General features: G+C 43.2%; 6 protein-coding genes across 6 annotated transcripts; 1 reads left to right on the plus strand and 5 right to left on the minus strand.

The window, feature by feature from the left end:
• On the minus strand, nucleotides 1-2,431 carry EAE97_007777 (uncharacterized protein; the record flags this gene model as incomplete). The annotated part of the gene is made up of 2 exons (XM_038878291.1): nucleotides 998-2,431; nucleotides 1-820 (listed from the first exon to the last, which is right to left on the minus strand). The coding sequence occupies exons 1-2, from the start codon at nucleotides 1,210-1,212 to the stop codon at nucleotides 1-3; spliced, it is 1,035 nt and encodes a 344-aa protein (XP_038731129.1). The 5' UTR covers nucleotides 1,213-2,431.
• A 698-nt stretch (nucleotides 2,432-3,129) lies between these two features.
• Nucleotides 3,130-4,892, minus strand: EAE97_007778 (uncharacterized protein; the record flags this gene model as incomplete). Its single annotated transcript, XM_038878292.1, has 6 exons — nucleotides 3,130-3,189; nucleotides 3,247-4,263; nucleotides 4,317-4,592; nucleotides 4,649-4,686; nucleotides 4,739-4,772; nucleotides 4,824-4,892. 6 exons carry the CDS (start codon nucleotides 4,890-4,892, stop codon nucleotides 3,130-3,132), a joined length of 1,494 nt encoding a protein of 497 aa, XP_038731130.1.
• Nucleotides 4,893-5,788: 896 nt separating this feature from the next.
• On the minus strand, nucleotides 5,789-6,826 carry EAE97_007779 (uncharacterized protein; the record flags this gene model as incomplete). The annotated part of the gene is made up of 2 exons (XM_038878293.1): nucleotides 5,789-6,239; nucleotides 6,300-6,826. The coding sequence occupies 2 exons, from the start codon at nucleotides 6,824-6,826 to the stop codon at nucleotides 5,789-5,791; spliced, it is 978 nt and encodes a 325-aa protein (XP_038731131.1).
• Nucleotides 6,827-7,348: 522 nt separating this feature from the next.
• EAE97_007780 (uncharacterized protein) lies at nucleotides 7,349-9,939 on the plus strand (the record flags this gene model as incomplete). Its single annotated transcript, XM_038878294.1, has 7 exons — nucleotides 7,349-7,416; nucleotides 7,468-7,505; nucleotides 7,563-8,452; nucleotides 8,498-8,606; nucleotides 8,658-9,552; nucleotides 9,633-9,779; nucleotides 9,840-9,939. The coding sequence occupies 7 exons, from the start codon at nucleotides 7,349-7,351 to the stop codon at nucleotides 9,937-9,939; spliced, it is 2,247 nt and encodes a 748-aa protein (XP_038731132.1).
• Nucleotides 9,940-11,461: 1,522 nt separating this feature from the next.
• On the minus strand, nucleotides 11,462-15,720 carry EAE97_007781 (uncharacterized protein; the record flags this gene model as incomplete). Its single annotated transcript, XM_038878295.1, has 5 exons — nucleotides 14,568-15,720; nucleotides 13,080-14,509; nucleotides 12,881-12,980; nucleotides 12,726-12,823; nucleotides 11,462-12,661 (listed from the first exon to the last, which is right to left on the minus strand). The coding sequence occupies exons 1-5, from the start codon at nucleotides 14,806-14,808 to the stop codon at nucleotides 11,462-11,464; spliced, it is 3,069 nt and encodes a 1,022-aa protein (XP_038731133.1). The 5' UTR covers nucleotides 14,809-15,720.
• Nucleotides 15,721-16,583: 863 nt separating this feature from the next.
• On the minus strand, nucleotides 16,584-22,275 carry EAE97_007782 (uncharacterized protein; the record flags this gene model as incomplete). The annotated part of the gene is made up of 3 exons (XM_038878296.1): nucleotides 16,584-16,694; nucleotides 16,746-21,700; nucleotides 21,759-22,275. 3 exons carry the CDS (start codon nucleotides 22,273-22,275, stop codon nucleotides 16,584-16,586), a joined length of 5,583 nt encoding a protein of 1,860 aa, XP_038731134.1.
• Nucleotides 22,276-23,334: the final 1,059 nt, after the last annotated feature.

The following is a 23,334-nucleotide window of genomic DNA, read 5'->3' on the forward strand; positions in this document are numbered from 1 at the left end:
TCAACAACATCCCCCTCTCCTCTTAACCTCACCCCCCTCACCCCTCTCTTCATCCCTCCTCTCCCTCCCATCCGCATTTCCATTTCCATACGTACTCCCAATCCGCACCCCCATTCCAGCATCACTCCCTCCAAGCGGTGTTCCTCCCGTTAGTCCCAGCAACCAACTCCTCCTATCCCCTCTTCCCACTCTAAAACTTCCTCCAGGCCTCATAATCCCATCAAAATATCCCGTTTGCCCCTCTATCCCCATCCCATCATTCCCCATACCAGGCGTACCGGGAGTCGCTACCGCACTTAAGAGTTGTTCTTTCATCTTATTATTCTGTTCCACAAGCTTTCTCGTGATAACTCTAAAAACTTCTTCTACGCCTTCTCCATTCTCCGCACTAACTTCATGACAACAATCCCATCCCACTTCCATACCCCAGAATCCAGAACTTCTCTTACTAGAAGGTGATCGTGCACCTTCTATCCCCATTGTGCCTTGACCGCCAGATCCCCACACTCCACCTCCGGCGCCGCCCCAACTGCCGAACCCACGTTCTCCCAAAGCTGTAGCAGGTGGTGTGCTGCCTAAAATAGATGTAACGTTTTCTGCTACATATGCAATACATCTCTCGAATGGAACTTCTCTTGCACTAGGATCTTTAGCAACGAGATCAGCTTTGGTACCTACGACATGGAGGATGATATCCGCAGGAAGATTGCGACGGAGTTCGGTAAGCCAGACGGACATTTCGGTGAACGAGGTTTGGGATGTGATGCTGTAGCAAAGGATACAAGCATTTGCCCCGCGGTAGTATAGGCGGGATATGGATCTATAGATTGGGAATCAAATGGTTAGCATGTCATCTTGTATTTGTATTGTTCTTGTTCTTATTCCCATTCCTCACTACGTGACCCTCACCCTCCCCCGTTCACACATCTTTCCCGTCAACTTCTCCTCATACACACCAACCCCCTCGCCACAAGAAACTTCCACGTCAAATACATACCTAAATCTTTCCTGTCCCGCTGTATCCCAAATCTGTAATCTCACAACTGTATCACTCTCGGCATCCACCACTCTCTTCGTCAGAAAACTGGCCCCAACCGTCGACGTCGTAGTTTTCGGATTAAATTGATTTTTTATATATCGAAGAAGCAGTGATGTTTTGCCTACACCTTGGGCGCCTAGGACTACTATCTTGGCTTCGAGGGAGGTGCTCATTTTTCTGAATTCGGGTGTATTAGGTGTGGGACGAAAGTTTGGTGACGGTAGAGATCGAGGAGTCGAGTATGTGGTCTCGGAAGAGGTATAGGTAGGTAGTTATGAGGTGACCGTATGGCGTATGTAAATTGTAGATGGGCAGATGGGTGAATATCTCGCAATATCTTCAGTACGAGAATGAAGTTCCGCACTGATTCCTCTTGATCGTCCTTTCACAATATGACTGCAAAATCCCACGATATAACGCCGCAGATTATTTCCTTCCAGCCGTTTGTTCGATTCTTCACCTGTCTGCTCGAATTCTTTCCAAACCAAATATAAATATGTATCTCTTCTCTTCGCGCACCCTTCTTCGATGTAGCTCCAAAATTGCGTTCGGGAATTCAGCAGATTTGCAATCAAATCTTCCTATCCCCGTCTCCTAATATATCACAAATTCTCAACAGATGCCCTACGTATGCTTCCAGTTTCCTACTCTTCTGCGGTTCTCCTTTTCCTTTCTCCTCTCCTTATCACATATATCTTCCGTCCTCTCGTCTGCAAATGTGGTATTTCGTTGCTAACCTAATCTTCGTTTCCTCGTTCGTTTATCAAGTATGCCTATTCCTACTCTTTGTTGTTTGGATGCGTCTGGTTCGTTCCGTACCGTAATGATTCATACACTCATATCGCTCTCGTTCTTGTTCTTGGAGTTGTTCCTCGTATCATATCTTCATTTCTCATTCCATTTCGGTTCATCCTATTTCAGCTCATCTCCCAATCCAAACCCTAAAGTTGTATGTCGTAGATCCTTCACTCCAATCCAATCTAAAAATCCGAATCGAATGCAATCCAAATATTCACTCTCTGCTCTAATGTCCTTTCGACGCAATCGTAGGTATGCAAATCAACCCTAACCAATCTATCTGCCCAAATTCAATTTATCTGCGTATTCAAACTCGGCCTCTTCCACATTATCTATTCCAAGCCCTCGACAAACCCGTCTGAAACCAATACAAGCAAGTACCTAGTAAGCCGCACAAACAGACAAACGAACAAACAGATAAATAAATCAAACCGACGATAGCAAACTCGACGAAAGTTGTACAATATACACCAAACTTGTTATATGTCTTCACTCAACAACCAAGATTAAGTTCCGAATTCGAAAACACAAAACCAAAAAGAAAAGAATGTGTGCTAGATAACCTTCATTTAAATTATCGAAATTGCTTTTTGTATTACTTTACCATACCATACCATACTATACCATACCACTTTCTCAGACCTCTCTTAATATCAAGTCTGACAGGTAGACCCAGTGAGCCTGGAATCCACCATGACGCATCTAAGAAATCCCACCCCTAGAATAAACCCCCCTCCCCCCTTCGCCCCCAAACCCTAGAAACTAGGGGGGTAAAAAGTAGAAATTTAATGCCCAGAGATCAATGCCTAGGTATTAACAACAATCCCTGTCGTTGAAACCAAAATGAAGAATCCCGAGTTTCTTGTTCTGTGCAGCACACATGACTTTCAAAGGTCCTCATAGTCGTTATGTCGATCAGCTGTTATGCATTCTGACGCAAAGAAGATTCAAAGTAGTTTAATCTTCAAATTTGCGGTGTGAAACATATGTACTCATGACTGCATTTAGCAAGTATTTCAAGGTATGGCTTGGAATGAACGGGCTGATGGGCTACGCAGCACGTTTCGGCTTAAATCGGGCCAGGGCATGAAATCGGTAGGAGCGTTTGGTCCGAGTCGTACAGAGATGGCATTTTACATTCTACTATACAAAGCAATATCTAAGTTCCGCGTTATTGGTCTTTTATTTAAAATATATGCGAATGTCTCGAATTATGTGTACAAGTCTTCTTTCTCTATTCAAAAAGTTGCACCCCACAGATACCCACCTTTCTCCAGATATCTTCTACAACTTCACAACTTCGCCTTGGCCTTCTCTGCTGGATTCGCCAGAGGATCATAAATCGTCATACCCTATTTAGCCATTAGTTGCCACTCATTTTTCATACCATATCAAGAGAGGATGCTTACCAAAGTATCAATCGGAACCATGGTAGTATGTGAGCTTAATCCTCTAGTATCGATCAATGTCGGATTCAACTGATCCACACTCGAACACCCAATCAACCTCATATTCATTTCCATCTCATCTTTCAATAACTGCATAGCACGATCTACACCCGCCAGTCCATACGCACTCATAGCATACAAGAAAGGTCTCCCGATTCCAACACCTTTAGCACCTAAGCAGAGTGCTTTAATAATATCCGTGGATCTTCTGATGCCTCCATCAATATAAATCTCGATACGATTTTCCCATCCACGCTCTCGAAGAACAGGCATAACTTCTGCGAGAACTTCGATACCTGATCGAGCAAAATCTAATTGACGACCTCCGTGATTAGAGAGTACAACACCTTGAACGCCACATTCGACAGCTCGAATAACATCTTCTACACGTTGAACACCCTTGAGAATGATAGGCATCTTGGTAATAGATTTGAACCAAGGAATGTCTTTCCAACTTAAAGCTGGATCGATAAAACTCGAAATAGCTCTTGCTGCACCTTGAGAGTTGTCCGTGGATTGTCCACTGCTGGATTGAACAGAAGATCCTACATCCGTAAACTTTGAACGCATATCCTTTTCTCTTCTTCCTAATTGGGGAGCATCGACTGTGATGAATAGACCCTTGCAACCACGATGTTCCGCATGTTGAACAATCTTCTTTGTGATCTCTCGATCCTTATTGACGTATAATTGTAACCATTGAACCTGCTGTCCCTCTGCAGCATCCATGATTTCATCAAACGAGCAAGATGCTAGAGTTGGAATCATTTGTATAACATTGTGTTTCTTCGCCGCTCGTGTAAAGACGACCTCTCCTTCGGGGTGTCCAAGCTTTCCTAGTGCTGTAGCTGTCACATAGAAAGGGATATCGACTTTCGTTCCAAGCATAGTTGTAGTAAAATCGACCTTTTCCACATCCACAAGAACCTTTGGTCGGAACCATATCTTATGAAAGGCGGAGTGGTTCTCTCGCATAGTCTACTAATGTCAGCAGTTGCATCAATTCCGAAGATAGGGAGGGTCTGTCTTACAATTTCATCATCGGCACCGCTGGAATAGTATGCCCAAGCAGTCTTCTTCATAACCCTTCTTGCCACAGACTCGAAATCCATCAAATTGTAGCATTGCTCTAGAATTGGCATACGTGCAATTCTCTCTTGTCTTGCCTCTTCATCTGGATCGAATTCCTTCTCTTCCTTCTTGACTGTGCCCATATCAACTGGTCCTAGATGTCTCGATTTGTCTAGGAATTTATCGAGAGTGTCAGGGGGGTGAATTGGCTCGTATTCTTCTGTAGCATCTTTGCCCTATATTACAAAGTTAACTTTTGTGCATGCCATTGACCTTTCTGTGGGATATTTACGGCATATTTGAGAATGATCTTAGGCCCACCAGGATGTTCTGTCGATGTGATTAATATATAACTTCCTGAATACTACTTATATCTTCATACCAGGTAAGAATTCCGTAACATCATAAGCTTTTCCCTATATCAAGAATTAGTCCTTGCCACTCCATACCACGAGGCAAATACATACATGAACAATAACCCAACACGACTCTTTCGAGTTATGTTCTGCGACTTCCTGTCCAGTTAACTTGGCCATCTTTTCGTTTAGCTTGTGATAATCCAATGTCTTGATATCCTCGGAATCGCAATCGCAATCACAATTGAAAAAAATATGTGCAGCTGAGAGAAAGATAACAAATTCAAAAGAGATTCTAGAAAAAAGAGAAACCCGAGTGTATATACTATCAAAGTCAATAGTTAGACCTAAAGATAGCTTATGGAGTAGCCTCGGGAATAGTAGTATCTATTGAGGTAAAGGAAAAGAAAGGAAAGGGATTCCATGCTCGGCATATCCAGCCTCTCAATTCACATTCGCCTTTTCGGATGAATGGCGAACGAATGAAACACAGAAGGTATACCGGCTTAGGAGATATTCACCGTCCGAGCAAGCATGTATATTTGTAATTGTATTAATGCGAAATTGGAGATTGCAGCTGGATTGAAATCTATCTTCATTGCATTATCTTTACAGAAATTCATGTGGTTCTAGAAAATATTTAAGGAAGGTTGCATTTCGAAATATAAATACAAATGATACTTTGACCCTGATTACGACTTATCTCCGTACCTTGACGAGAGAGAGGAGAGCCCAGCGGCCCCACCGACTTCGGATGCGGGGAGAGCTACGGTAAGGATGAAAGTGGTTTGACCAATGATATGTTAGGTATTAGATACCTAGGTATCATTTGTTTCTACGATTGGAGTTATTTGGACCCGTTGATACAATCTAGGACTTGGAATACTATCTCACTACCGTCTTGAAGTACCGAAGGACTACGGATATCTTCCAAATGGGGGCGAGTATCTTGTCAGTAAATAAAATTCAAAGCACATGTTATACCCTACAAGTCCTGAGCTGTGGAAAGTTATACATCATGTCTTACCTCATGTTTTCTTGGGAATAGACTTGTCAATCGCCATGAAGTTCATCATTCATAGATCTACAACTTCAACTGGATTTCCTACATCGGTTGATGACTGATAAACAACCGCAGCATTGATCATCAAACCACCATTTCCACCAGCAGGACCAACCATTAATCTTTGCCATAAAATACCCTTTACTCCATACCAAATCACTTTCGCAGCATCTATCCATGCCAAACTTGGTATCAAGTCCATGATTATACCTCCTCTCTTCCTTTCCATGAGCCTCTCATAAGCTTCCTGTCCCTTATCCCAAAACACAGCTTCGCGACCATGTCCGGAATGTATATGCCCAAATACATGAAGTCTAGGTCTGACCTTCCATATCTCTTCCAGCAAGGATTTGCAACCTAGATTGATATCGAGGTGGTGGCGAGGTGGACTGTGTGTAATTAAAATATCTGTATCTTTCGGTATACGATTTTCCCACGGCGCAAGATGCCTTTGATATTGAAAACTGGCAAGTGAGAATATGATTAGCACTCAAATTATTTTTCAGGGATTGCGGGCTTCTTACGCAAAATCAGAACCACCACATTGCGGAATATCTGGTGATCCATAAACCTTTAACTTTCTCCCGCCTTTGAATTTCAATGTGATAGCTTTGCTCTCCAAGTAATGTAAACTTTTAAACTTCAGCTTCCTCTTCTTGTCTTCTTCTTTCCTCGATTTGGGATCAAAATAACTATCATGGTTTCCACAAATAAACACTTTCTCTCTATGTGGCTGTTGGTCCAACCAATCTATCTGGGCTTGTATTTCTTCCACCGTACCCGCATTTGTCAAATCTCCTGCATGTATTAAAAGATCACCAGGTGGAATTGGTATTGTATTGCAATGCGTATCTGAGATACAGACAACTCGAACAGGAGGCTTGTTTCGGGGAGGTTTGAAAGATGTGCCACGGAAATAGAGGAGGATGGTATGGAGGTAGAAGATCATTGAGCGAAGAGGAGATTCGAGGAGAGAATCAAGAGGAGTTGGAGGATCAAATATATTGTTCCGACGAGACCACGGGTATATGGTCTTTTGCTTAGGTGCCATGATTGAAGTATGCGGGCGCCAGTTGGCGGACATCAGGTAGTTTTAGCAATTTGCTGTTGAGCGTTGATCAGATATACCTATGATCAGGACAATCCTCAATTAAGAGTTGCCTTTCAATATCCAGGATAAAGTAGACACATTTCCATAAAGCAAAGCCGATATTGGAATTCACTAGAGAAGGCAGTTATTAGTTACCTGTCGATTGTACCCGTTCCTGGTCAATCGACACTCAACCGGAATAAAACGTGGGGTGTGTGCACTCTGCACTCTGGAAGTTCACCAAAAGCCAAGCTTCAAAATAGGTGACGTGACAAGGATAAATTCAGGATCTCCAAATTTAGCGACGATTTCGTCATGGATGTTTGATGGCTTGGCTCGATTGAAGCTTGTGTGAATATTATCATTCAACAAAGAGCTGGTTATTTACCAGCTTTTCACCTCTTGTTGATTCTCTATCGTCTCCTATATATCTGCGGAAACTTGAGTCGATCAAAGTTCTTCTGGCAGATTTGCATCGACATTATGGCTTCGCTCAAGAGTATTTACGAGCCAAATCCAGCTCTTGGAAATGCTCCAAATACCAATTTTGAGTAAGTGAACAGGAGGGGTTGATGAACATTAGCTGATCAGATTTTATACAGAGTCGACTTCGTAATCGATTATCGTTTTGCTACTACAAGTATGACACCCCAATGCTCACCATCCAATTTCGCAGATAACTAATTTACCCCGCCAGACAAAGTCGAAGCCGAAGCACAATTCGTGAAGCTTATCGAAGCTCTCAACGATGTTGGATTAATGACTGAAGTGCGAAATGGGGATAACTGTTCACTTCTTATATTTATCAAAGCTGCCTCGGACAGACATCTACGATCCGAAGTATATCGCTCCAGAGTACAAGATTGGTTATATGGAGTTCGAACAGCTGCACCAGAAAAGAATATGCAAGAAGCTTTGAGTGCGGAACCAATGACTGAAGCTGAACGATTAAGATTGGTCTACCTATTAATCACAAAACCGAGAAATGAAGGTGGTGCTGGAATCACGCCTAAGAGAGGGGAGTGGCAGGGAGTCGAATCGATATTTCCTCTTCATGACCATGAATTCAATAAGGCTTGGATTAAGGAAATTACCTCCAAGTATCTTCTCACAACCAAGGATCTAGAGGATATCAAAGACAGATTTGGTGAAAAGATTGGATTCTATTTCGCCTTTCTACAATCTTATTTCATGTTTCTGGTGTTTCCTGCAGCATTCGGATTTTGCGCTTGGGTTCTCTTTGGTCAATACTCCCCAATATATGCCGTAGTCAATGGCTTGTGGGGAATCGTCTACACGGAATATTGGAAGAAACAAGAAACCGATCTCGCAGTACAATGGGGTGTTCGAGGAGTGTCCAAAATTCAACACAAGAGACCTGACTTTAAGCACGAAAGGGAGATCAAGGATCCAGTTACTGGAGAGCAGATTAAGTTTTACTCTCCAGTGAAAAGATTAAGTCGTCAATTGCTGCAAGTACCTTTCGCACTCTGTGCTATTGTTATACTGGGAAGTTTGATTGCAACTTGCTTTGCAATCGAGATCTTCATTTCTGAAGTTTACAATGGCCCATTCAAGGCATATTTGGTATGTATATTGATCATGAATTTTAACTCAGCTAATAATAGATAGACTTTCTTACCAACTGTCATCCTGACAGTTTTCATGCCAACACTGTCTGTCCTTTTGACAGGATTTGCCTCAAAATTGACAGATCTTGAGAATTATGAAACTACTGACGGTAAGTGACTATCCCATATGCCCTAGTTATAATACATCTAACCTTCAATAGCACATGATGCGGCAATGGTTCAAAAAATCTTCGTTCTCAATTTCATAACATCTTACATGCCAATCTTCCTCACAGCATTCGTCTATGTTCCATTTGCTCAACACATCGTCCCTCATCTCGATATTTTCCAAATGGCCGTGAGACCATTTGCGGAGAATGATGAACAAATGACAGCACCAAAAGCCGGATTCCAAATTAATCCTGACAGATTAAAGAAACAGGTCATCTACTTCACAGTTACAGCACAAATCGTCAATTTTGCTCTTGAAGTTATCGTTCCATACGTCAAACGTAGCGTCTTCAGAAAATACAAAGAAGTCCAAGCTGATCGTGCTGCCAAACGTGGAGGTTCCTCGGCACCGGAAAGTGATCATCCAGAAGAGGTTGCATTCTTGACCCGTGTAAGAAACGAAGCCGAATTGGGTATCTATGACGTAACATCAGATTTCCGAGAAATGGTTATTCAATTCGGTTACTTGTCTCTCTTCTCAGTCGTTTGGCCTCTTACTGGTCTTTCTTTCTTGATTAATAATTGGATTGAACTTAGAGGTGACGCTCTTAAGATCGCACTGGAAACTCAACGCCCTGTTCCATGGCGCGCGGATTCTATAGGCCCATGGCTTGATGCATTGGGTTTCTTGTCATGGTTGGGAAGTCTTAGCACGGCAGCTCTGGTGTACCTATTTTCCGGGGATGGATTTGGACCGGATGGAACACCAAGTAAAATGACGGGATGGGGAGTGCTGCTTACTATGTTTTTCTCAGAACATATCTACTTAACTTTGAGAAGAGGTATTCGATTGGCATTGAGTAAAATCGATAGTCCGGGATTGCAGAGAGAAAGAAGGGAAAGATTTGCAGTTAGGAAGTATGTTGTTCCTGCCATGTTTGCTTCGTTTGTGCCCCTTTTCTCGTTCGTTTAAAGGGTGTTTATAGCGTTTCTTCTTGAGGCTAAACTAACTGTGGGTGTGATAGACAATATCTACAAGAAACGATATCGCAAGAAGCTGCGGAGAAGGCTGCTTCAGGAGGAATTACAAATGGGGAGAAGATTAGTAGAAATACGCTAGAGGAAGAAGCAAGAGAATCGAGTTTGAGAGGTCATGGAACTGCAGAGGAGAGGTATGTTTCAGAAGTTACTGAATTGCGTAAAATGGTATCAAAGACTAATGAAATCAATAGATTCTGGCAGAGACAAAGAGGACAAGGGGAAACCATCGCGATGGGAAGAAGTTTTATTAACAAGACGGCTCCGAATGTGGAATCGAAGAAGGAACTTTGATTAGGTTTTTCGTTTTCTTGTTCTTGATGACTTTGTGGTTGGATGGGGAAGGAAAAAGGGGAAAGTCGGAAATGGAAATGGCAATGAAAATGGAAATCGACAGGGAAAGAAAAAAAGCGAAGTCGAAGCGAGGGGGATATTCATATGGCTTTTTGTGCGTTTGATCATTTTCAACCTTTTTTTTTTTTGCTGGGTCTGGTTCTCTTGATAGTATCTATCTAGGTATGCATAGCGTGGAATAGTAATATGAATGGAATGAAATATTGCAATATTGAAAGAGAAAGAGAAAATGAAAAACGAATGGGATGTGCTCCTTTTATAAATCAATCAAGCAAGCAAGTAAGCAAGCAACTATATACCACACTCAGTATCTAAATACAAAATCCTCAATACTCAACACGCAAGCCAAAAAAAAAGACATCTTGACCTTGGTGTGTACTCCTTAATATCCTCCTTAATATACTCCTCAATATATTCCTCAATATCCATACTCCCGAATATAACATAACATAATATAATAACAACTACTCAAGTATAATATTCCAAATATCAAACCTCAAATCCCGTATTCCAGTTCCAGTTCCAGTTCCAGTTGCAGTTCCAGGTCCAAATCCAGGTCTAAATCCAGATCTAGTTTCAGCTCTAGTTCCAGCTCCTATTCAATCAATCCAATGAAATCCAATGAAATCCAATGAAATATTCAGACCCAAATCAAATCAAATCAGTCAATTCTAATCAGTCAATCCAAATCAATTTCAGTTCATGCTCAATACCTATTCAAACCGAAATCAATTCCTATTCAATCCAATCAGTCAATCCAAATCCTATTCAATCAAACCCATCCAGTCAATCCAATCCATCAAATCCATCCACCCAATCTAGATCCTCATATGCATTCCTCCATTCTCCATTTCAGCTCAATCCTATACATCTTATCTTATCTTACTGAATTCAAATCATCCCATCTCGTCTTATCCCAACCCTACAAATCCCATCTCATCCCATCCCATCGAATTCAAATCATTTATCTATCCAGAAAATATCCAGAAAATATCCAGTAGGCATCCAGAAGGCATTCAGTAGGCATCCAATAAATATCTAGTAGATATTCAATAGACATTTAGTAGATATCCAGTAGGTATCCAGTAGGTATCCAGAAGGTATTCAGAATCCAGACCCCAGAATTTCGATTTCCAGAATTTCGACTTCCGACTTTCATCTCATCCAATATCGCTCACCCAGAATGTTCAGGAATTTCTTCTTCTTTCTTTCTTTCTTTCTTTCTTTCTTTCTTTCTTTCTTTCTTTCTTTCTTTCTTTCTTTCTTTCTTTCTTTTCGGGCGCCTTTGCATTCGCTGTTTTCTTTATATCTTTATCTTTGTACTGATATTGATATTGATATTGGTATTGATATTCATTCATATTCATGTTTGCGAGTACATGTGTGAGTGAGTGAGTGTGTGTGTGTATATGTCGTTATTATCATAGGTAGTCATATTTGGGATCCCCTCCCCCTCCGCACCCTAACTCCTCAACCAACTACTCCCCAAAATTCCCCCACTCATACTCCCATTACTCCCTCTATTCACATTCCCCGCCGCGCCTTTCGAAGCCGATCCTACACTTCCACTACTCCCCCTATTCCCACTCCCACTCCCACCACCAGCTAACCCACCATCTCCCCCCAAAGTCCCCGGTCTAATCCCCACATCCACCTCCAATCCCGACTGCACCCCCACCAACGGACTACTAGGCGTACTCGCCGTACTCCCATTACTCCTCACGCTCGCCGCCCTCCGATGTCCATACCCCATCAACCCACTCAGCGAACTCCCACTTCTTTCCCTCAGCGCCTCTCCCTCTTTCTGCACCGGACTTTGTGGTCCCCTCGCACTCCTATTCCTACTCAAACTAGAAGGAAAACTAACCATCCTCCCCTTTCCTCCCGAGAAGCCAAAGGCTGCTCCTAACCCTCCTCTTTCTTTTTTCTCAATATCCGTGCCTAATATCTTCGACGCTTTAGCATTACCAGATGACGAATCCGTACTTATTAAATCCTCCACGAAACTACTTGGGAAAAGTCCCCATTTGCCTTTACTAGTACAACCACTCCAACACCATTGATCTTGCCATGCATACCCCACACTATAGATTCTCTCTCCTTTCGAAAATTTAAGCCATCCTTCTTCTTTATCTTTCGGCTTCCAATCCCATTTCGCGACTGCTTGAAGAGAACTCTGTGGATTCATTTTTACTTCATCTCGCGGTGGCGAAAGGAAAGAAACAGCATTGGCGGGAAAAGAGCCTCGTTCGCCATCATGATATCCTATACACCAAGTACCCCCGAAGCGTTCCGGAAACGTAATCCCCACAATTTTCGCACCGTCTGCAAAATGCATACTTTGTTGACCGTCAGGATCGCGAAAAGTTTTGGCGACAGGTTTTGGATGATGCGTCGTTATTGCGTGAGCAGTAGGACGAGATGCTACTTTGGATGTGATCTCAGACATGCAATAGGGAGAAAATTTAGGTTCGTGAATTGTGAATTGAATGTCGAAATCAAGGACTGAAGGAGGTTGAATTCCGTAGACGGTTGTAATACCTGCTACTTGAGGAAGGGGACGAGGATGACGGGCTAGGTGACGAAATAGAGATGTTACGCTAAAGAAAACGGTTGCATCGTGTTCTTCAACTGTGCGATGATCTTCAATACAAAATATACACTTGTTTGGAATGTTAGTTATTCGTTTTAGTTCAGAACGCAGGAAGAAAGGAATGATTACATACGCCATAGATAGGATCATCTATTGAAGACGTTTTAAGATGACATTTGGAAATAAATCGTTGACGCCATCGAATACCGGTATTAGAATATATACCAGAACCTATACACGAAATAAGATTAGCATCCTTCCCACGCTCAAAAAGCATTTTGCACATACGATCAAGCAACCTATCCTTTTCCACATCATTCCATCCAACCTCATAGGCACACTTAATACATCTCGCACTCAGAGTAGCACTATAATGGCCCTGATCCTTCTGTCAGTACAGACAAACCTAAGTATTAGCAAGGAGACGCGAATAGTATCTGACCAATGAAATAATGAACAAAGTAAAAGTAAGAAGAAATCTACATACCGAAGGTCTCTTAACGACTTTAAACCCAGTTTCCCCTCTAATCATTGCTTTAGCTCCGGGACAAAATCCATCGAATTTATAAAACGAACTATCATGCCTCATAGGACAATCTATACTTTTCATTGAAGGAGTGACTCTATGCATTGCTAATTGACTTTGACTTCTATTCTCTGGAATGGGATTCGAAGGCTGTATTGGTACTGGTTCGGGATCTTGAGTTGGTACAACTTCTAAACCACTTTCGATAACAGGAACAACTTCCAATCCACCTTCAACTCCATTGCCAAAACCAGGTAGTTGTAATGTGGTAGCTAAGGATGTAGTAGAGGTTGGAGTTGTGGTTGCAGGTGCCAGTCTACCCCATGAAGCTGGGTCATGGATTTCAGACATTGGTGGACTGACTGGACTTTTCAACCATAACGAAGTTCCTGATTCCGAAGGTTGATATTCGCTAATGCCAGGACTGGCTGGCGTCGCTGATATTGGCGTGGGGGGTTTTAGTGAGGCAGTAGGGAAATATTCATTATCTGGTTTCGTCGTACTCGAAGATGCAGGTGTAGCATCTCGATCTCGTAATGATCCATTTCTCGAACTTCCTCCCTGAGAAGTCTGACCTTGACTTCTTTTCCGTCCTATTAGATCATCATATCCACTTCCTCTAGAACTATGCCTCTCTATCGGACTACTAGCTGACGAATATGAAGACCAAGGAGATGTAAGCATCGATCCATCGCTAAAAGTCTCGCTTGCCCTATTCTCTTCTATCGAGGAGACTGATTTCCGTATTTCGTTATGAAATGACATACGAGACTGTTTTCTCCGTTCCAGGAATTCCTCATTCGCATTTAGTCGTTGATATACTAGTTCTTTGGCTATTAGTATTTGCTTTGAAGGTGGTGTTTCATATCCATATTTTGGAGGAGGTGTAGCTTGTATCGATTCTTGATAACTTGGTTCTGGAGATGGACCACGAGGAGGAGTCCTTGGTCCTACATCGAAATATGGTCCGCTCAGACTCCATGGATCTTCCTTTTTGGGAGACCTTTTCGGAGGATCAGATAACGAAACTTTATGATCAATAACTTGTCTATCAATCTGGGACGGCAGTGATGAATATGGCGGAGCGCTAGGATTTATAGAACCTGTTACCGGTGGTCTTCTAGGAGATTGTTCCATAATCGGTACATGTGCAGGACTCAATGGGGGAGACCTATCCTCCATCCGAAAGTCATGACGATCCGTCTGATCTATCCGATCCCGCAGATTGTTGAAGATAAAAGTACATTCCGTCCGACATCTTTTCGATTGTTGTTTGACATTTGTAAAAGCTGATGCTTGAAAAGATTCGAGGTTTTCATCGAAATCCTGACATTCATCAATTTGATCCCTCAGATCTATCTTAACCTCTTTCAATCGATTTTGAATAGATTCTACCACATCATCAGTCAATAACTCCCATATATTTCCATATTCCTTAACATCACTTACCATCCTCCATCAAAGCCTTGGCAAAATCTTCACCATATGATCCTGCAGCATCTCTATAAGCATCCGCGATAGCCTGACTAGTCTTTTCCAAATTCTTCTGTAAATTTTGTGCCAACTCCGATATATAAATTAAATTACTCGGCCCTTCGCTCGCAGATCTCGCAACCCTCTTCGTTAACTTTATCCCCGCATCTAGTGCCTTTATGATACCCTTTATGGGAGCCGCAAAATCGTCCGACATGTGGGCGGGAGCTTGCGAGCGTAGCTCGCGAGTAACGAATATAGCTTCGAATAGTTCGTATATAAATATATATTCCAGACGCACCACTTCACCAAGGACGGGATGACCCTAATTCGCAAACCGTCTCCTAGCCCGACCGTCTCACGCAGAGGCCACTCCACTTCCACTTGTACTAATCTTTATCGACAAATCTTGCGCCAGTAGTATTCGGGGTCGTGTTTATGTTCGCTTTCAATCGATCAATCAAAGGAGATATGCGTAATATCGGCACCCGTTCCCGTAATATCCAATCCAATCCCTCCTCCCAAATAACGAAATCTCAATCCGCGATACTGTATGGAATATAAAGAAAGTAGTGGTCAAATGTATATACTATTTAAAACAATAAATTGAACGATTGCGCAAGTGATCATGTATGCTGGCACGGTAGCACTTCGAATGGATGATGGTGAGGTCTGTGTCTGCAGGAGAAATGAAGAGCGCGAAAGGATGACTGCAGGTAGTTGTGTTGTGTTGCGCTGAGGCTCTTTGCATGACATTACAATATAATATGTATGTGTAAGTAACCTCTTACTCGGTAGGTATTACTCGTCCACGGGTCGCTCAGTCTCTTGGGGAAGTATAGATGTATGCAGTATGACCATACTCGGAAAAGTAACCGTCCAATATCGAATCCACACAATTTACTGGCAGAAGTATGATCGATAGTGCGATTCTAGAAGTATGTATGGCTGGCTATACAGATGTAAAAGGTACGATGCCCGAAAGTCCGTTTCCGTTGCCCTGCCTTGCTACCCTCGTCTTGCCCTGCTAGCTGCTGACACACACGATACGTAGATAGCCTTGAGAACTTAACTTTACCAGAAACCTACCAGAAACCTACCAGAATCTTTGCTTTTTCCATCGAGCTTTCTTTCTTTCCCAAGTGTCCATAGGATGCGAGCTCATATCCTATCGAAATAAAGCTTAGGAACTAGAGGTCCCCACGTACCACTTCCTGTCAGCCCTGATCCACGCTGTGCTGCAAAGTGAGCACAGCCCCTGGACCGATTATAAGCCCTGTGCTCTTCTATCTGCTACCTATACAAGTAAGTAACTACGCAGGAGAGCAAACTCTTCGGACTCTTCTATCCCATTCACAAACTTATATAATACCTTTGAAAAGTTTCCCAACAAAACATATGCAATTAAATGAAGTTTCAAAACTATTGGAAAGAGATTGTCATCAAAAGAAAATACACAGGAAAAAAAAAGAATCTTTTGACACAATACAAATTAGAGTAAAAAGGTACCTAGCTCTAGCGGCTAGTCTTTCCACAATTTGACAGAACAGGGGGCCCACTATCGGATCAGCCCGGTCGTTCGTCCCATCCACACCAAGGTATCCCTCCATCCAAGGTATCCAGATTTATGTTTTGGATTTTCTATGAAAATGTGTCTGCGTAAATACGTGTATATGTATATATATACGAAGTAAAAGCGATTCACGATTCTCGAATGAATTGTTTAAATCTATTGTTGTGATTCTCATTTCTGCCTTTCTTTCTTTCTATCTATCTATTTACATCAAATTCATTGACTGTAATCAATTCTGATTGCTCTCATCTTCATCTGATCTTATCACATTGAAAAAACGCATTCCAATCCTTTTACTCCCTTCACATTGTCTGAATCAGAACTGGATGTGCGCCTGCAAATCCCATACTAGTCATATATGTAAAATAAAATTAAAACTCAACTCCAATGTACAAGAAGAGTCAAAGAAAAACTAAAGCTTAAAAGATTGCAACGGCAATTGCGATGGCTTGAGTGTCAGAGTGCGAAATGGAAATGCTAATCTCTTTCACTCCAGCTTTCTTTGCTGCGGTTGCGGCATCACCGTGAAGCTAGATGGTCGTTAGCGAAAGTTAATCGGAAGTGAAGGGCTTTAAACTTACCGAGACAATTGGTGCACCCTTTTCATTGTTGGTGATTTCAATTTCCTTCAAAGGTGCTCCGGCTCCCTTACTTGCAACACCGAGAGATTTGAAGACTGCCTCCTTTGCACTCCACTTTCCAGCGAAAGATGCTTGTGGGCTTGGTGCTTGCTTGCAGTAAGCAACCTCCTTCTCGGTGAAGTTTCTCTCCAAGAATGTGTCATTCTCAATGTTGATGGCAGAAATATCCTCTACATCAACACCAACTTTGTTATTAGCTGTTGCAGCACCCTTTGCAAGTGACTCAACCATTTGCTTTGTGCTCTCTGTCTTTTCCTTGTTGATAACCTTCTTGGCAAAGTTTGGAGCATATGTGAGAGCAGAAGTCTTCTTATCGACTGATACACGAGCTTCTGGGTTGAGGAAGACAGCTCCTTGTTGCTCGTCAGTGTAAGGTGAGTGATCCTTGGCAACGAACAAGGTATTTGTGATCATTCCGTTGTGGAAGTAACGGTAGGCCTTCTTTTGTCTGGCTTCAACCTTAGTGCAGTATGCCGAGTATGTTTGCTCGTCAAGAGTAGCGAACAGATACTTTGGATGAATACCAATAGCTTGGGCACCCTTTTGACCGAAACCGAAGGAAGTAACAGAGAAAGCCTTGATACCATCGGTTTGAATGCTGCGACTAGGGTAAACAATGTAGTCGAACTTCTCCATAACTTGGTCGACATTGTCGGCATTTCTGTTACCAGGAACTAAACCACTGTTGAGGACCTGCAAACAACCGTTGAACATCCAAGCTCCAGCAGCACCCTTTGGATGTCCTGTCAAGTACTTTTGAAAGATACCCATGACAGCGTTACCCTTCTTACGACCAAGATGCTCCATTTGTTGGCAAATGACTGAAGACTCGTTCTTGTCATTTGCAACAGTTGAGGTACCGTGGAAAGATGCAACATCAAGGTCATCAATGGTAAGACCCCAGGTAGCAAGGGCACCACGGAGAGGTGCGATAGTAGGATCTTTCTTCCAGAAGTTGTTGCCAAGACTGTTCAGAACCTCACGCTCTTGACGTAAAGCCTCGCGCTCGATATGTTGTGCTCTGTCTTGGGCATATTCGCTTTCGTTAAACTCTCCTCCTTGAGCCTTCATGGCAGCAATCTCTTCATGGAGATACTCAAGTTCAGATTCTTGCCATGCCTTGATGTTCTTCTTGCGAAGCTCAACTTGTCTGCGACGGTACTTGATATCCAAAAGAGGCGATGGGAACTTGCCAGGGTTTTCACGAGCGGTTGTAAGAACACCTTGACCTGGAGCAGGAACGGAGCGTCCGATCTTGTCGGTAGCAGTGGTTGTCAACCCAAGGATACCATAGATTGGTACACCCATGTCAAGAGCAAGTCTGGCAGTCATGATGACTTGGATACCACAACCTTGTGACTCCATGAAACCATTTCTGGTGGTGGTGGTAGGACGAGACATCTCTTTAGGTGTACGGCCATGGGCCATCTCATCAACAGCATTACTGGTAGCTTTCATGTTGGCAAACTCGTATGAACCTTCCTCTTGGAAGTCATCGAATCCACCAACAAAACAAACACGAGCCTTTCCTTCGACAATAGTCTCGTAACCAATATCGACGGATTCGACTGATGTGGCGCAAGCACCGACAGGAGTCTTGATTGGACCAGTGGAGGACATCAACAACATGTTGACCCAAGCACTCATGGTGTTAATGAAAGATTCTTGGAGAATATCCTTTTGAAGTGGTTTGTCCAGGAAGCGGTCTTTGTACATTCCTCTAAGGGCAGTAGTACCACCAATACCAGATCCAATGCAGTTACCCACTTCGGAGATATGCACATATTGATAGAACTCATATGGGTCAGTAATACCAGATGCCAAGAGAGACTCGACAGTGCAGACAAGGACGAACAAGGTAACGGGATCGACTTGTGAGATGATATCATCTGGAATACCATATTTCTTAGCATCCCATCCAGTTGGGATTTGACCGGCGACAAGTCGATCGAAGCGAAGGGCCTTTGGAATGAGTAGTGTGGCACCCTTACGCATGCGGACGAGATACTCTCCAGATTCTGGGATCTCAAAGATCTCAGCCTTATCGCCGTGCTCACGTTTGAATTCTTCTGCAGTTTCTTTGGAGGTCTCAAATGGTTCCAAGTCCTCTTCAATAACGACTTCTTGAAGTAATTGCTTCTTCTCTGGATTGTAGCCATTGAAAAGTTCAGGCTCAATCAAACGGATACCAGAGTGTTCGAGAATGTACTTCTCGTATTTGGCCTTAATATCTTTGTCGTCAACTGGATCTCCGGTCTTGGCATCAACCCATCCCGCGTATGATTTTCCTTTGATGTTACCATTGTGGTTCTTGATAAGACCCATGATCCAGGCCATCTCAACACAACCTTCCAAAGAGAACTGACCGTACGCCTCCATTTCCCATCTAGTACGTGAGTTACCCCATGGTCCAACCTCAGCGAAACCAGTAACGACAACAACCTTTTCGAGATCAACCATACCCTTGAGGTTTTCATTAAGTGGAGCGACTTCCTTCTTCCAGTCTGGCAATTGTGGGAAGTCGTACTTGATGTTTGCACGTGGCTCAATTGTGACCTTTTTGTAGAGGGCTTCACTGTCCTCACCATTGACAATCTTGTTCTCAATAGCAGTTTCCTTGGTGACAGCTTGTCGGACTTCGCTAGTCTCCATGATATCCTTTCGGAGTTTGGTCATCAAGTCCTTGAGGTTAGGAATGAATTGTAAACCACCGTTCAAATCAGCAAAAACTGGCTCGGATTGACAGAGATCAACAATGTTAGGGGCCATAAGACCCAACAAGTTGAAAGCCATCTCTTGTTGAGAGAATGTGCGTACGCCGTAAGCCTCGACACCTTCTGCAACAATGTTATTACCAGACATGAGACCAGTACCACGAGTCCATCCAATGACAGCTCCGCAAATGGTAAGGAAATTGCCCCAGCTCTCAGAGTGCCATCTGTTAAACAGAGTTTCCAATGCCAACTTGGATTCGGAGTAAAGACCATCATTACCGAATGTTCCGTGATTTGGAGAGAGCGGCAAGACAACTTGAGCAGGTCTAGTCTCGAAACCTCGCTCGAACTTTTGAGTTTTGATACAACCCAAAAGACGGAGAAGATTGGTCAACATGATACGGTGAGCGAGCTCAGATTTCGAGTCGATGCTATCAATCTCACGACCGTTCTCGGGAATGGCAGCGAATGGAATGACATAGTCAAGATCCCATCCAAGACCGGTCTTTGGATCGTAGATATAGTTGATCAAGGCCTCAACGTCTTGTTTGCTACCTTGGTTAAAGGGAACAACAATCAATTGAGATCCTCGGGATCCGTAGCGAGCATACATTGATTGGTAGTACTCGGTGACCTGTCTGGAGAATCGACTGGTGGTTACGACAACCTTAGCGCCACCACTAATCAATCCTTGCAACACATCGGCACCAATTGAGCCAGCTCCGGCACCAGTCATCAAAGCATTCTTGCCTTGGAAAGTGACACCGGATTTAGCAGCCTGCTCTAATCCATCGAGATAGAGACCGGTGAGCTTCTTGCTGTACTCCCAACCATGCTCGTCCTTTCTCTTCAAATGAAGGAATGGAATGGTCTCGACCTTTCCGGCCTTCACATTGCCATTTGCCTTTCCACCATTCATTTTGACTCCGTTCTTCTTGCCATTGCTGTTCTCCTTTGGAATGATTTGTCCTTCACTCATCGCTAATGAGCGGATGACATCACTATAGAGACTCTTGATTTGAAGTTGAGATGCTTTGGAGAGCTTGTGCTGCTGCTTGATCAGCTTGTAGATACGGCCGAGATCGTTCTGGACCTTGGTTCGGTTCCCGTATTCTGAGATCTTTCCTCCATCAGCCATTTCTCGCACATAGTGCTCAAGCTTTCGGACACTAGATCTGGGTATTTCAGCGTAATCAAGATTGCCACGAGCATCGATTGTCGTGTGTGGTCCAGTTGGCAATGCAACATCCTTGTAAACTGGTGCTTCGTTCAGTACATCTCTGCAGTTGTCTATGAGCGATTGACCAAGTTCTTTTGCAAGCTTGTAAGTCTCGCCACGCTCAGTTGGGCAGTTATCAATGTGGTATTGCATAAATTCGAGAAGGGTGGGGTTCGATCTGTTCATGATACGAATGCACTGACTAACGATTTCTCGATCAACTGCTTGGAGTCGACCGAAAATAATATCGTAGTACATTGTCAAGGCATCTTGTCGCGCCCAATTCCATGAAGAATCGTATACTCTAGCCTTTAATTGAGTGAAAACAGGCTCAATACCCGCAGCATAAAACTCTCCGTGTTCAACATTCCACAGGTCGAGTTGTGCCTGAAGGGCCTTTTCTGATTGTTGCGCACCAATAAACGCCTTGTCACCAGCTCGGAGATCCATCTTAAGGTATCTGGCGAAGAGTTCAAGCTGCTGCTTGAAAAGTGCTCTCTGATCCTTGGTCAAAGCATCAAGGGCAGCTGGATCCATCATCATTCCGCCACCTGAGCCACCTGCATCAGCACTGGCAGATACCGTTGACAGGCTGATTCCTGCATTTGCTGCGTATTTTTGTGAAACATCGTCGAGGAATGCCTTAGCATCATTTTCGGATCCTAAACGTGCTGCTGGCTCCATTGTCAGGGCCAAAAGCAAGACACCATCTTGTCTACCAGATGCCAAACCCCATCGTGTTTCCAAATATTTTCTTGCTGTAGTTATATTGAATCCACCCGGCATTTTTGAGGAAATTAACCTCGCAACGAGAGATGATGATTGTTTTCCTAATTGACCGTTGAAAGTTTGCTGCATCGAAGCTCCTAACTCGTCCAGAGGGGTATCTTCTGGCTTCTCAGGCGTTGAACCGAATTCTTTGCCCAAATCTCCCAATATCTCGTTTTGAAGTGTAGATTTTCCTGTAGAAATCCCTTGATTAGCTTCTGCAACCCAAGCAATGAGAAAGACAATTCTTACCTCCGACAAGATCCTTGATGGCCTTTGTCAATGGAATTTCCAAGAGTGGTTTCTTGAGTTTTTGGGCAATCAGAGATCGCACAATATCTATGGCTCCGACTGGGGCATCTGGGACTTGTGCGGCTGGGCCTGCACTTGGTGGAGGAGCTGCTGCAACTGGGGCAGGTGCTGAGCCAGAAGATGCTGCTGGTGCTGGTGTAGAATCACTTGGAGCGGCCGCAGGTTCATCCTCCACTGGGTCGACATCATAGTAGATCTCCTTGGCATCTTTGTTGTAGCATAGAATTTGACGCTGAATAGATTTTGCTGCATCGTATGCTTCGTATTTGGAGGCGAGTGTCCGCTTGGCCATAGTACCAAGGGTATCTGCAGGACCGATTTCGACGATTCTTTCGGTGGTCTTTTCATCCAAAATCACATCTTGTGTTTCAATCCATCTTACAGGAGAGGCAAATTGATATGCCAATAGCTCGACAAGGAGCGTATGGGCGAGCTCTTGCTCGACTTCGGGACGCATATTTGAGGATTGTATGGTCGAGGAAAATTAAATTGTATTCGAAGGGGGTATCATAAAAAGAATTTCTGCGAAGGAATTCTAAAAGTTTGGCCAAACTGTCAAATTCAAGAGTTGAATCTAAAACAGACCTTCCTGTTTTTTTATGGAGAGAGAGTAGTGAACTTAAGACTACTCTGGGAATTCCCCTCTCAAGTCTGTCTATATCTAGTAATACAAAGTATATAGAGACTTTTTCTTTTTCTGAATCAGCAAACAAAAAGACTGATTCTATTAGGGAAACGGAAATCAAATTGAGGTTTGAATAACAAAGATTGGAATAACGGACAGAATAGAGGAAGGGAGGGGATCTTCTAAAGGTTCTATCTGGTGGAGCGGAGAAAAGACCAAATGTTAGAGTATGGTACGAAGTAGACAGAAGCTTTGGGTTTTCTCGCCTTTCTACGGTATGAGCATTATTTTGGCTAGGATTACAAGGGGAGACGTCTCAATGGTTGATGAATTTTTGGCCCTCCTCCCAACAGACGGGTGAGGATTGAGACTAGACACGTAAGAGGCTTAGCGTCAAGTCGTAACCCTTGTCTATAATTCTTCTCCCCTCGATAGCACGAGTGAGCATCAAACATCTATCTCAACGACCTTTTTTTGGATCCAATCCAATATCATGGGTTTCACGAATTGGGTCGACCTCTCGTGTGTACGGACTCCGGAATGAATGTACGAAGTATTTGACCATACTTTGCCAATATCGCCAATGGTTACACACTTCTTATTCTACACATGCAATCCGATATTGACCCCAAAAATCACCGGCAGATATTCTATACGGGATGTAAAGTATTTACCATGTTTACCATGTTTACCGTATTTTACATACCTACTACAAACCTACTACATACCTCAGGTAGCTAGGTAGGGCAAGAGGGCAGAGATGGTCGGCACATTTTTACTTCCTTTCCGCTGGACCCCTTGATTTGATTGTATGCATAAACCGGGGTTTTAAAGTGCAAACCCTAGCTTCAAAGGCGATCTGTCTTGCGAAACACACGGTTGTTAGTATGT

The sequence above is a fragment of the Botrytis byssoidea genome (genome assembly GCF_014898295.1).
Source record: "Botrytis byssoidea strain MUCL 94 chromosome Unknown BBYS_015, whole genome shotgun sequence".
In the NCBI taxonomy this organism is placed as follows: domain Eukaryota; kingdom Fungi; phylum Ascomycota; class Leotiomycetes; order Helotiales; family Sclerotiniaceae; genus Botrytis; species Botrytis byssoidea.